We start from the raw sequence: 13,669 nt of genomic DNA on the forward strand, positions 1-13,669 counted from the left end.
TGACGTCAGTAGAGGAGTTTCATGTAGTTTTGTTGCATACATAGGCGACAGTTAACAAATTTAATAGGTGTGGCCATCAATTACTTGATTGATTTTTGCGATTGGCAGGAGCGAACTGTCCCTTCAAAAATACGATATTTTCATACTTCATACAGAACTAAATGAAGTAGAAACCAGATAATACAATAACAGGTTCGATGTTGGATTGTAAATCATACAATGCCATTATTTTGTGACATCTCTAGGCAACATTTTTGTGGGGTTTTGTTGTCCTCCGTAAGAGCAGGGGGAACACCAGAATACATATTTTTTGTAATTGTAAAAAAGTTTCGCATTTAATAAAATGTACTGGGAATGAAAGAATCCAGACAGAAAGAGGAATTAAAAAAAAACCCTGACTAAGCTTCTCACCTTAACTGGCTTTTCTCAGGTGAATTCTGCAACCTCCCCCTTTACATGAAGACGGATCCCTTCTTCCGCAAGCAAGGGGAACTGCACGATCCTTGCCCGGCCGTGCCCCCGCGGGAGGCGTCCATCCGCAGCCTGACGCAGCGTGCGTATCACACGCAGGGCCGCCACAAGACTCTAGACTCTGCCAAGCAGCAGGCGCTGACGCTGGGTCACTCCGGACTGGGCAGTTTGGGTGCCGGCTCGGGCACGGCCACCTTGCCCCAGAGGACTCTCACCATGCCCAGCTCCAACGTGGCGGCCACCGCCTCCACGTCCAGCACGAGCAGTAACCCCACCAACAGCGGTAACAAGATGGGCGGCTCCAGAGACTCGCTGCTGGAGAGCAGCTCCTCCGCGTTGGGCCGGCTGCAGAAACAGAGCGCGGGGGCTTACTCCAAGTCCTACACGCTTGTCTAGTCCTTTCGGTGCCATCCCGCCCCGCGGTCCGAGCCTCAAAGGGCACGCCACCGCATTTTGTATCCAACTAAAGGTGAGCTGCCCGCTGCCCTCTCCATAGGTGTCCTCCTATGCAGAGACTCGGCTAACTTTGCTTTTTAATCTCCACGAGGGACTCTCGAAAAGAACTACTAACTCCCAACTAACAGTTATGGCCGTCTGATGCTGAGTTCTGGGGTTGTGCAGCCAAATATTAATTATCTGTGTGGAGCAAAAAGCTCTGAGTCCATGATGGCCAGGACAACATGTCTTATACGTACGTACACACACACACACACACACACACACACACACACACACTCCTAGTTTGAGTAGTTCTGACCATTTGGAGGACTTTCAGTTTCTTCTTCTTCTATGGTTTCCCCTTTGTATGTCTCTCAAATAACTATTGGCAATCGTCCTCGAAAAGATGATGTTCAGATTCACTTCGAGAAGTCTCACTTATCTCGACAGATGTCATGCCGTGACTATATTGACCAGTCAGGACAACTCAAATGAACCATCTGCATTTACCCCACATTGCAAATAGAGAATGTTTGCTATTTAAAAAGATTTAACATATATATTTCTATATAGGTATATTGACGTCTAAATCTAAATAAAAGAAATGCTATGCGCGCCGGCAATGTAGTCATATTTACAGATGTCAGTTATTTACAATACCAGACGGTCAAATTTAAGAAGAATGAGACAATCGCTCAATCGTGGGAAAAAAAAATCATTTAATAAAGCTTTGACAAAAGAAAGAATTAAAGTTAAGTATGGATGTTCTGAATAAATATGAAATATAAGTGTCACTATGTGGAAATGGGAAAAGGCAAGATGGACTCATGATTTAATATTATTATTATCATTATTATTATTATTGTATCGGGTGACTGGATGATTCGCATTCTAGTTGGAGTCGGTCTTTGCATTTTATGTGCATTTCATGAATAAAATCACTCCCAAACTTCAGTCCGGTGTCTTTAACCAGCAGATGCTGCTGTTATCGTCATGACAACCAAGCGCCCAGTCAACCCAGTTGAAGGAATCCCAGTAGCGATGTGAGCGTTTCGAGATTTTTAATGCCTGGGTTTTGAATGCTAGTTAGCAAATCGTCACCCGATGAATATCTTCCTTGATGTCCTGTCTGAAGTACTGTAAAATGTCCCTCAAATGTGTACATTCACACAGGAAGCTACTGGAATGCCTCTCTGAAGCATCTCCGTGATAGATTTTGTGCTTTATATTTATCTTGTACGTTTGTTTCGGGGCGGGTTTATCTGTTGGTCATTCCATTTTCATCTGAGTTAGTTGGGCTTTAATGAAGATGTAGAGATTCTAGACTAAAGTCAAGTACGTGGCCTGTCAGCCAAAGCAAATCAGGGACTCGTAGCTCTTTATGTCACACAAACTGCTATTATGTACATAAATAACAAGAGTGGAGGATGAATGTCAAAATGATGCGTTCGGGCTCCTCTCACTTGCCCCCCCCCCCCCCCCCCCCCAGCCTTCCTCCTTGCAGATGAAAGAAAAGTGAAAATATTCTGACCCCACAACCATATTAGATGCAGCATCTGATACTTTTGTCTGTGTTGTTTATAGATAGTCTTGTACATAAAACACAGTTTTGTATGAAGAGCTATTTTCGTCAGAATGGTTAAAGGGGACACGTCATGGTTGAATCCCCCCAGTTTCAAGAATTGAAAAAAAAAAGTCAAAAATACAGTATATTACTTCTGAATGGGTAAACACTTTCTTTTCTCCTTTGTTTTGATACTAATTTGTCAGTTTTCTTTTTTTTGAAAGGTCTTTGATGTTAATGTCATTTGTTCCATTTTTTTAAAGCATCATTTTGTATTTTGTTGATCCTCTAAAAAGTCATTGCATGCTAGCTAAAAGGGAAACGTTTGAAAGAAAATATGTATGAAAATCAAAAATGTCCAAAAAAACAAACAAACAAACAAAAAACAAAAACATGTTGAGGGTATACCAAACATTTGTTTGAGTTGCTTGTTACGGCAATTGCTTGTGTTCAAAAGTACATTTTCTATGAAAAGAAAGCAAAAACTAAAAAGATCATTCTAACACCTTGTGCAATAAAGCTATCTTTCATACGTCATGGTTTCTGGATGGTTTACACATTATCTCTGTTTAAAAAAAAAAAATGCATTTCACTCATTTTGCATTTCCGCTCGTTTCAGTTATTTTTCTGGGAGGGGACGGCCGGCTTGCAAAAATTGTCATCCCAAAAAAAAAAAGATCTCCAGGTGAGAAGTTCCACTTGCATCAATCCACACAATAGAAACCGACACTATGAACCAACAGACGAATAAAGGATATCTTATATACTTAGTTACTGTACTGAAGTTGAATTTCCATTGAACACTCTAAATTGTCCCGATGTGTGATTGTGAGCGTGGATGGTTGTACGACAACGTAAATACCTTTCAATTGATTGGCAACCGGTTCAGGGTGTCCCCCGCATACTGCCCAAAGACTGCTGGGATGGGCTACAGCACCCCCTCGCACCTCCAAGCGACCCTCGTGAGGATAAACCGATTCGAAAATGGATGAATGGGTGGACATTGAGGCCCCATAGTGGTGAAAATACATACGAACAAGAAAGATGAGGACAATTTTACAAGATTTAATTTATTAACTATCATACAGTTCACATAAGGCCTTCATCTTCAAACACTATTTGCTCAGTCAGACAAATTTCATGGATTGCTCTTGGTGCGCGGTACTATAAGCCATTTTGCTTGAAGCATTTGTTCTGTCCTTGGACTTGATGTATATTTTCAAACAGGGAGAGTCTTTCATCCCTCTCCCATGGTGTGTGTTTTAAATCATGCATTAAGTGGCCTTGAACCCTTCACAAAAAAAAAAAAAATTGTACAAACGGACTTTCAATCACCGAAACACACACTAGAAATGTTTCCTACCACTTCACTGGTGTCCTCCCCCCAGCCTACAAACGTTGACAGTCACTCTTTGTCCACTGAATGGCAACGAGCAGCCACGATTGTGTTTCATGATGGACCCCGAGGAGGAACAATGTTTAAAATGAATCCATTGTGGTACTTACTAAGTGCCAGTCAAAGATGCTCAGAAAAAAACAACAACAACAAAAACTGTCAACCCAGTGATTAACACATTTTTTCCCGTAGGAAGCACAGAGCTTTGTCTGGTAAATTTTAAGGGTTAAAAAAAAAAAAAAAGATCTTCATCAACACTGGATGATATGCTAAAGTACTTCACGTGTGGCGTCGCCATTCACAGATTCTTTTTACGATATTGTCTGAGCGGGATTTGCGGTAAATGTGGAAACTGGAGGGAATATTAGACAAAAGCATCTTGTGTGCTGATCAAATATGGCTGCTTTTAACTTGACCCACATTAATCAAATCCCACTTCCTGAAAAATCCCTTCACCTCAACCAACAGCTAGAAAGAGGACAAATCTAAAACTATATTCCGCCAGATGAGGCCGGATGAGTGAGGAACAGGAGTCGCTCCGGGATCATGGAACCAATGAAAGTTTTTACATTAGGGGATCTTGTTTGCACTAGAATGCCAGACTCAACCACTAAACAAGCAAAATGGACAATTCAAATGTAACGCTACACTATCGAAAAGTGCTTCAGGTACGTATGCGGATATAAAAGAAAAACAAATTAAAAAACATTTCATGTAAACAAAGTTTGATCTGCCAGAGCTCCTTTCTGCAGAGGCAATGGGTATGGCTGAGCTGTCAAAATTAAAAACACACAATTTGCCCCCCCCCCCAAAAGAAAAAATTAACATTAAAGTGCATCCCTGGATGTGTAAGCCCCACCCCTTACCCCCCACCCCCAATACCAATGAAATGAACACCCCCAATGCCTCCACAAGGGGGCGTAAATTTCCACCCTAAAGGACCGAGAGGTTCAACAAATCCAGTGGCAGTACTTTCATGAGGAAGAAAAACAGATAAAAACATCGTGGCAGCGAATGTCTTCCAGCTTTTATGATGTCCGATTCCAGGCAACCCTCAAAAACACCAGTGTGAGGTTGGGATTCGCGTGATTCCCCCCCTCGCTATCATTTACCGTGAAGTTCTTATGTTTGTATGTTGGCGGTGAGGTTCCAGGGCGCATCCCGGGCACACGAGGCTTCGGCGTCTCACAGTGTCTCCTGTTCAGCAGGGGAGTGGTGGGGGTGAGGGTGGGCATGCTGGTGCAAGGGTGGGAGCAGGGACTGCAGAGGGGACTGGGGGGTGGTGGGAGGCGACTGCTGCTGCAGCGGGCTGAAATGCGCACCGGTGTGCGGAGGTGAGGAGCGGTAGCAGGAATAGGCCGAGCTCCCGCCGAGGGTGGTGGTGGGCGAGGCCGGGAGCCCCCCGAGCCCTGTGGGGGAGTCGATGAGCGGCTGGTTGTAGAAGAAGAATGCACACTGGTGGATGAAGATCTCGATGATTGTCTGGTAGGTGCGCGTGGCCGTCAGGGCGTCCATTGTGGTGAAGTCCGGTCGCATGAGTGTGGGCCAGAAGCAGATGGACAAGTTCTCGCTGGTCATGAGGTTCAGCCTGCTCAACTGGCTCACCCTGACAAACAAGAGGTTGGACTCGGGCTATTTTCACACTAATGACTAGGTCGATATATATTTTTTATTCATTCTACTAAACTAATACATTTCTCAGGTGGAACTTACTTGTGTAAGTGGCTCACGACGTATTTGAAGGCATCGTAATTCTCCCTGGGGAACCTTCTCAGGATATCCTTCATGGTGTACAGCCGCTGCTCTCTGTCGGTGATTTCTGCATTCACATCCGACATGAAGGATTTAGAATTGCGTCATGCCATTTACAGCATTGATTGATTTTCAAGAAGCCTCTTTGCCGCTAGCGTTGAAATCATCGGCGTCAACGCACGGGGAGATAAATGTTAAAAGCTACCCCGCCCTCTGAGCTCCTACAGGAATCATGCTTTTATGTCAGAGTCAGGACCCCTCCCTGCCCAGCGGTGTTTGCTTACTGAAAGCATCCAGTAGGTCCACCTGCAGAGCACAAGGCACCAGGGGCTCAGGCAGCTCGGAGAAGAAGCTCTTTAGGGCTCCAGCCACAGTGTTTATGGAAAAATCTTTCTCCACCAGGTCTAATCCGTGGTCTGCACAACAGGAGCAGGTGTTACGGAGATGAGAATGAACAATAAGAGGTAATGGGTCAGTGAAGTGAACCATCGCCTTGGGGTTAACTCACCCTGTTCAAACTGCCTTTGCATGCTTTCCATTTCAGACTTGTTCCCGCTTACGCGGTACAAACCTTCTGTGTTTAGACCTGAGCAAAGAAGGGGAAGGTGCACAAACAAAAATCTCTTTAATATTTATTCATGATAATCATTCTATTAAAAAAATAAAAATACTGTATAATAACCAGAAAAAAAATATATTTTCATACATTTCCTACACATCTTTACCAACTAGGTCCAATATAGGGCGTGCGCACACCAACATAGTGCTAAAATATCTCTTTGCTTATGTCAATCGTAACCGTTCTAGTATTGCACCTACTCGGAGTGTTTACATCATCGAGTGAATGTATGTTAAAACTCATTCAGTACCAGCCAATTCTAGGCCAAGTTTGAAAAGACGTTTAAAAACGTCTTTGGGAGTGAATGAGTTAAGCGAGTTAATTTTTTTTTTTTTAAAGTTCACCCACCTGTGGTCTCAATGAAGCGAACGCACTTCTCAATGAAGAGTGGAATGGGTCTATCCGGGGATACCACATTGACTAAAGGCACCCCAAAATAGTTGCTTTCAATGGGCTTGGGGATTGCCGGACGGGGCTTTGGTCTTGATTTCTGAGAGGAACAGAAAGATGAAGTTCCACATCAAAGACTAGCGACAACATGAAACCGCTCATTTGAGAAATCATCAGAATTAAAAGTGGGAGAAAGAGGTAAATGCACACCTTGGCTGTTCGTCGAAGACTCTTGAGAATATTCCTCTTCTTGGGGTCCTCGTTCTCCTCATTGACCAGACTTTCACCTTTCAGTGTCCCGAAGTCATCTTCCTTGGACTTTGGCAGCGCTCCCATCTCGTCGTCGCTGCCTATGAAGCTGCTGCGGAAGCTGCTGAACTTACCGAGCCGCTTGGAGCGGTCGCGGTACAGACGGGGCTTCACGCCCGCCGCGGAGAATTTCCTCCTCCGTTCCAGAGAGCTGCTGTCTGCTTCGCTGTCGGATCCATTGCCATTGGAGTGCATCCTATTGGAGTTGCGGATGGTGATGATCTTTCCTTGCGTGCTGTCGTGTGGCACCGAGTAGATGATCTCGTCGTTGTTGGGGCGGGGCTTGCAAACGGCATCTATGGGTTCTGCGTAGTCCGAGGGGTCGTAGCCCACGTCGCCCCCAGGTACCCAAGTCACGGCGGACGGCAGCGAGCGCCGGTGACCGACTGTGTCCATGTATGGGTTTCGGCTGACCTTTCGAAAATCGAACGTGACGCCGGGTTTAACTCTGACGTGCGGGGGCACCTTGTTGTTGAGTTTGCTCTCCAGGTCTCGAATGTCAGAGATAAGAGAGATGTCATTGGAGTCCAAGTCGTGCAAGTTGAAGCCCCCGTGGTGAGACGTCAGCGTGCCGTCGTAGTACGGTGGTGAAGGTTCCACATCGTCCTCCGAATCCAGGAACAGGGTGACGGGGCTGGGAGAACTGCAGCGCGGGGAGTACACGTTTTCATTTGTGCACGCTTCGGCGACATTGTCGTACATGTGTGTGGCTTCCACAATGTTGCGCTTCTCCACCACCTCCATGAGAAAGGGATGGAACATCTCGATCCTGTGCAGGCCTCCCACGACACCCCCGGAACCGCAAACCACACTATTGAAACGGCCTTCGATCTCGTGGGCGAGTTCCTCTCCTTGGATCTGCTGCTCCCGGGCGTAGTCGCTCTCCGTCAGCTCGGCCTGGCTATCCCCGACTGCCAACAGCTGCACCGGGATGATGTCCTGAACCTCGCACAAGAACGCGCACAGCGTCTCCAGGGATGATTTTCGGGAAACGGAGTACACGGCAAAGTATCCGTGCACCAGCCTGCTCTTGCGTAATGTGAAAGAGGCGTGATATGAGAGGACCGATAGCTCTATAGCGAGCTTGTGTCCCGCAACGGTCTGCTCGAGCAAGACGGAAGTGCCGCTGTTCGACATGGGCCTGCAGTGCTGATGCATCAGGAAAGGGGACAGCAGCTGTTCAATGTCGTAGGAGTCGCCGCACATTAAGCACATGACGATGCGAAGATCCGCCTCCGGGGCTGGCTGATGAGGAGACTCTCTCACACCCGGGGGGTCGGGGAGGAGTGGAGGCGAACTGCTACTGAAGGACGTGCTCCTCCGAATATCCAGAAGGCTCCTGAGCACCTGATTGATTTGTGACTCGCTGACGTTGTGGCCGTAGCCGACACCGGGAGAGGCGGGATCTAAGAAGCTACACTGAAGTCTCCTCGCAACTTGCTGTCCTTGCGTTATCAGGTTTAAGGCAGTTTCTCCACCGACATCCACATATGAGCCGACGCCTCTTTTGGTGACCAAGAGCAGCGACGTCGGCAGCTGCGCTAGCTGGCTGTCCCTTCGACCTAGCGTTGATTCCCGAAGACGCTCCAGACTTTCGATCACGTACGACAGGGATTCTTTTGAATTATACAGACAGAGGCACCCGTGAGGGGTGAACGTCGGAGTGTGGAAAGAATTGACGGGGAGACGCACATTTCCCTCGATGGGCCGCAGCGTCAGCTCGTACATCTTCCCGTCCAACACGTACCAGTCATCGTTGGTGCACAGAGCCCTAATCTCGTTGGCAAATTCTCTGGCGAGTCCGTCCTTTCCCAGGATGACCAGATTGATTCTGTCGGCCTTTGTATCACCGAAATGAGCCTTCGCATCAAAAAAGGGATAGCAAGTCGGGAAACGGGAAGCCAGGAGTTGTTCGATCTTGGAGTCTCCGCAGTGGGGACTGCTAGGGCAGGTCTCCTTCGTCGGATGATACACAAAGTGGATATGCTTCAATACCAGAGCGTCTCTTTCGGCCGGAAGCTTCTGTAGCGCCTTGAACCTCTGCTCTTCCACCAACACTTCCTGAATCGCCCCCATCTTCTCCTTACTTGGCTTGGCGTCCACTTCAAGTTCATAAAACAGCTCGGAATACTCCAGTAACAGCTCCTGGAAGTCTTCTTTAGCCCGGTCAATGATCTCCTTTTGGTGACGGTTGTAAAGGTCCAAGTACTCGGGTTCCTCAAGCCACTGGTAGAACTCTTCGTTCATGATGAAGCTGCGAGCCTCCTCCCAAGGTCTTCCAGGTGTGACAAAGGGAGAAGAAGCGAGCTTGTGTTTAAACTCCAGCCTCATCTCCGCACGTCTGCACTCGTTCCGTAAATGCTCCAGGTGGGCGTTGAACAATTCCTCCGCTTCGTCCGTCTCCAGAAGGTCAGACGGGATCCGCTCGTCTTCCATGTTGTCGATGTGAGATGTATCCTCCCAAGGAGAGTCCTCCAGAACAACGAACCAGTGGGCAAAGTGCTGCTTGGACTCAAGAACCTTCTGTACACCAGACCAACTGAGCTGATCTATTTCATCCAGGTCAGGCACCAAAGAACTAAGTGCGAGAGGAAGTGTGCTTAGGTAGATTTTACGGCGCCGCTCGATATGTTCTTGTTTCAGACGGTAAACATGCTGTTGGAATAGCTTCTTGCATTTCGCCGTTCCCTCCAAGAAAACATATTCTTTGTATTCTGGGGAGGTGTTCATGCGTCGACTGGTGTTCAGCCAGGTTTCATTATGATTCTTCACGATCCGGTTGATTAGCCATTCGTAGCGATCCTTGGCGGAAGCTATTTGCTGACTCTGGAGCTTCAGTGCTTCGAAATAGGGAATGATCTTGGGCTTGCCTCTGCTTTTATCGATAAGCTGAGCCAAAGTGAGGAAGGCGAGGTCCACGTTTATATTTGAACGCGCCGACGTCTCGACAACGGGTAGGCTCTTTTTCGTGATCGCAAAGGTATGCGCATCTTTGATGTAGCGTTCAACTCCTTCGTCGCACTTCGTTAGGACTAACACGATGGGTTTCTTGCTCTTGCTGAGGTGACCGTAAAGGTTTGTGACAAATTTCAGCTGGTCATCAAAGTTGCGGTTCATGCCCCGGCTGACATCGACACAGAGAAGGAAACCGTCAACCTGCAGCTTACCCTCGGGCATTTGTTTTTGCTCAAAGTCTTGCTCTAAGCCCAACTGATCCGTGCAGAAGTACATGAGCTTCTCCGCGGACGCCAGCTTGGTGGCAGCCGCTCGTTTAATATACGGCTGCATGGCGGTGCTACGATGTGGCTGAAACGTCTGGTCGTCAATGAATTCCGTTTGCTCCACGATATGCATTCTACATTCGGGCCCTTCCTCCAGAAGCCGCGAGACCTCCCCCCAAAATAGAAAGTGATCATTGTTCACCACTCGACCCCCAAAGTCACTGGTGCTCAACACGGATGTGTGGTCCAAGTAGAAGTCATCTGCGCTGGGCCTGACATACCTATTACAAAGGCAGGATTTTCCAACCCCACATTGTCCTTTTTCTTTCTCCGTACCCGACAAACCCACCACGATGAGGTTGTAAATGGGGGACCGAACATCTTGCTTTTTTGCCATCATAAGCTACCGACGATCATCCTGCCATAAACAGGCACTGTGTAAAAAAAGTTCGCTCGAAGGTTTGTCCATAAAGTTGGCGATGGGCTCAAATTTCAGTTCCTTCTGCAGGGCATCTATTTTGAATTCAAGAAGCAGTGCGGTGATATGTGAAGATGGTGCCTTCATTCATCCCCTTTGAAAGCCAGGTCCTGGAAGACAAAGGACCCGGAGGTGAGAATTTTAATACGGTAAAGATTTTCAATGATGGGGCAAAGATTATATGGGAGAAACTGTGTTTGTCAGATTGTCAGGAACTCGGATCACACAACAATGCCGTCTAATACCATTTTAGAATATTTCTTTGTTCCAATTTTACCAAACTTATAGATCCTCAATACCCTCTTACAGATGGCAAAACATGAGCTATGTTCTGACAAGATTGGTAAATGCAAAGGAGTAGTACTCTCAAAATACTGGTAATGCTGCAAACTATAAAATGACAGATAAATATTAGTCCCTGTCCAAAATTATTTATACGCTCTCTCGCGAAATGCTTATCCGACGTTCAACATTCATTGTTGATGAGAACACTAGCTTATCTTTGAAGTGACCAAAATCATTATCGATGGTTGCTTTTGCTCACAATTAAACAATCTTATTAATGCTTCGTTATTGTCTATTTATTGTGTCATTTCAGTTCGAAAATACCATGTCAAATAATAATTCACATATTTTATTCAGGGCGGCAGGGTGGTCCACTTGTTATCAAGTCGGCCTCGAAGTGCAGAGGTGCAAGGTTCGATTCCGGCTCCGGCCTTCCTGTGTGGAGTTTGCGTGTTCTCCCTGGCACCTGCGTGGGTTTTCTCCGGGTACTGCGGTTTCCTCCCGCATTCCAAAAACACGCATGGTAGGTTAATAGAACACTCTAAACTGCCCTGAGGTGTGATTGTGAGTGTGAATGGTTGTTCATCTACTGTATGTGCCCTGCGATTGGCCGGCAACCAGTTCAGGGTGTACCCCCACCTACTGCCCGAAGACAGCTGGGATAGGCTCCAGCACCCCCCGCGAGCCCCTTGTGGCGTTAGGCGGATTTGAAAATGCATGGATGGATATTTTAGTCATTTTAACTGGAGACTAATTGATGCAATCAATGAAGAATGGGTTCTGCCTCTTACTGATGACATACCGGCAAATGCTGCAACATGTAGAGAACTTGAGATTCTTCTTGCATTTTGATGGTACACTAACTGGCAGTAAGACGCTAATCTTATCATTTTGCTGGTCTACCCCAAAAACAGTAACTGAAAACATAGCCAGCACATGAATAATTCTGGGCTTATCGCTGCTTGTATGTACCGTACAAATTAATCATCAGCTACATTTTTGCCCGCACGTGACTTACTTAATGGTTAATATTTGATTAGATGTAACGTGTTTGCCAAATGTTCTGCTGCATTACATGGCAAAATTACTTTTGACTTCCATTCAAGAGCCAAAGTGTAGAGCTGGTACTATAATTGGGGCTATGGGGAAAATTATTGTTGATTGTAACTTGAGGGCACATCGATTGCTCCCGTACACATACTGTATCTTTGACAGTGATAAACGATATGAAGCTACAGGAGCTATTGCAGTAAATGAGAACCGGGCGGACCATAAATACGAACAGAGAAGTAAATAAGCGGATACATTTAGCAGCCTCATGAGCAATTATTAGCAGTCCACATTCCCAACGGAACCCGGTTTGGCTCATCCGGATATGATCGACCTCGACGCATAATATATCATTCGGTAACGTTACATATTGCTGTCGATCCTTTTTTGCAAAGGATTGACATGGGTAGCCAGTCACAGAGGGGCTGCCCACCCCAGGCCTGCTTTCTTCTGCTGTCTACATAATGAGATGGCAGAAGCATTCACGAAATCTGGGCTCGTGTGTCTCCACTAGAACACACAGACGCCGTCTAAAAGGTGCTTTATTTGGCCAGCTGTCTGGTGTGCAACACCACGAAAACTCGCCGGTGCACTAAAGCCATAAATAAGAAGAGGGCGTGCATACCATCGCATGTTTCCCTTTTTTTTTTCTTGCTGCATCTGTCAGGCCAGCGTGCCGCAGCCCAGCCTGATGTGCAACCGCATAAAGGCACACAAAACATCATACAACATATTCGACCTATACTTTGTGCACGTGCCATTCATTGTGTGCATTAAATAGCGCTTAGTTACCCGTGCTTGCCTTTCTCCTCTTCGGCATCACTTGCTCCCTCCGTTGTTGCAATTGAAAAACACTGGAAAGGCAATAAATATCCACACGCGCAAAATGAGAACAATCCGATGTTTGAGCATACGTTTTTTCCTTCAGGAAAAAAGATCCCGGTGTCCAAAAAAAAAAAAAAAGAATCGTACTAAACCGTTCCTGTGCTGGCTTCACCACGTTGCTTGGTTTTCACTCATTACTGTGTCCATTGTTGTGCACATTTAATGCTGGGCCGGTCGCACACGCCTTACACAAAACGGACCAGTCGGTTGCAATCGAGCAGCCGTTTCGTCTCCGACGAAACATCCACTGGGCGATCGGAAGTGTTCACGTCCCGCTTTTGGGAGCAGATCGCGTGGGTGAAAGTGCGATTTGAGGCAGCTTTCCGATAATGGCGGCGACGGCGGCGGCGGCGGCAGCGGGGGCCCTCCTCCTCCCCGGACCCAGTCCTTCTCTTTTCTTCGGAAGAGCGGAGCAATGGATGCAGCGACGGCCGAGAGAGGGACTCACCCAGCGGCGCCCGCACACTACTGCAACGCGGCTAGCGAGCAACTGGCGAGCTCACTCCAGGATTGCGGGTTGCGTCACTTCCAAGGCGAGAAAGCAGCCCCTTTTTTTCCCCACAACAAGGTAGCTACACACCTAGCATCCTTTCACTCACACTATTTAAAGGCAAATAAGGTATTCTGTACACATACTTTTTTTCATTGGTTACGCAAAAAGTACCAACGCCCCTTCTCTGTTTTAATAGCACTTAAAAATATACCAGCCAAAATCGTTCCCCACGGATGTGATTTCAGTCACTAAATTTCTTTCCATGTATCATTTCATTTGTCGTGTGAGAGTATATCAAGAAATAAACGTTTTCCAATT

General features: G+C 46.7%; 2 protein-coding genes across 3 annotated transcripts in view; one reads left to right on the plus strand and one right to left on the minus strand.

Moving 5' to 3' along the window:
• The window catches only part of LOC127588285 (cell adhesion molecule DSCAML1-like), a 44,345-nt gene extending 41,337 nt beyond the window's left edge, over positions 1 to 3,008 (plus strand). For both annotated transcript variants that reach the window (XM_052046939.1, XM_052046940.1), the window contains exon 33: positions 431 to 3,008. In XM_052046939.1, the coding sequence (XP_051902899.1) occupies positions 431 to 867 (437 nt within the window). In that variant the 3' untranslated portion in view covers positions 868 to 3,008. The remainder of the gene's footprint in view (positions 1 to 430) is intronic.
• Positions 3,009 to 3,527: 519 nt separating this feature from the next.
• On the minus strand, positions 3,528 to 13,316 carry arhgap35b (Rho GTPase activating protein 35b). The gene is made up of 7 exons (XM_052046946.1): positions 12,766 to 13,316; positions 6,841 to 10,748; positions 6,589 to 6,730; positions 6,130 to 6,207; positions 5,906 to 6,037; positions 5,583 to 5,688; positions 3,528 to 5,475 (listed from the first exon to the last, which is right to left on the minus strand). Exons 2-7 carry the CDS (start codon positions 10,558 to 10,560, stop codon positions 5,055 to 5,057), a joined length of 4,599 nt encoding a protein of 1,532 aa, XP_051902906.1. The 5' UTR covers positions 10,561 to 10,748; positions 12,766 to 13,316; the 3' UTR covers positions 3,528 to 5,054.
• Positions 13,317 to 13,669: the final 353 nt, after the last annotated feature.

The sequence above is a fragment of the Hippocampus zosterae genome, chromosome 16, assembly GCF_025434085.1.
Source record: "Hippocampus zosterae strain Florida chromosome 16, ASM2543408v3, whole genome shotgun sequence".
NCBI lineage: Eukaryota > Metazoa > Chordata > Actinopteri > Syngnathiformes > Syngnathidae > Hippocampus > Hippocampus zosterae.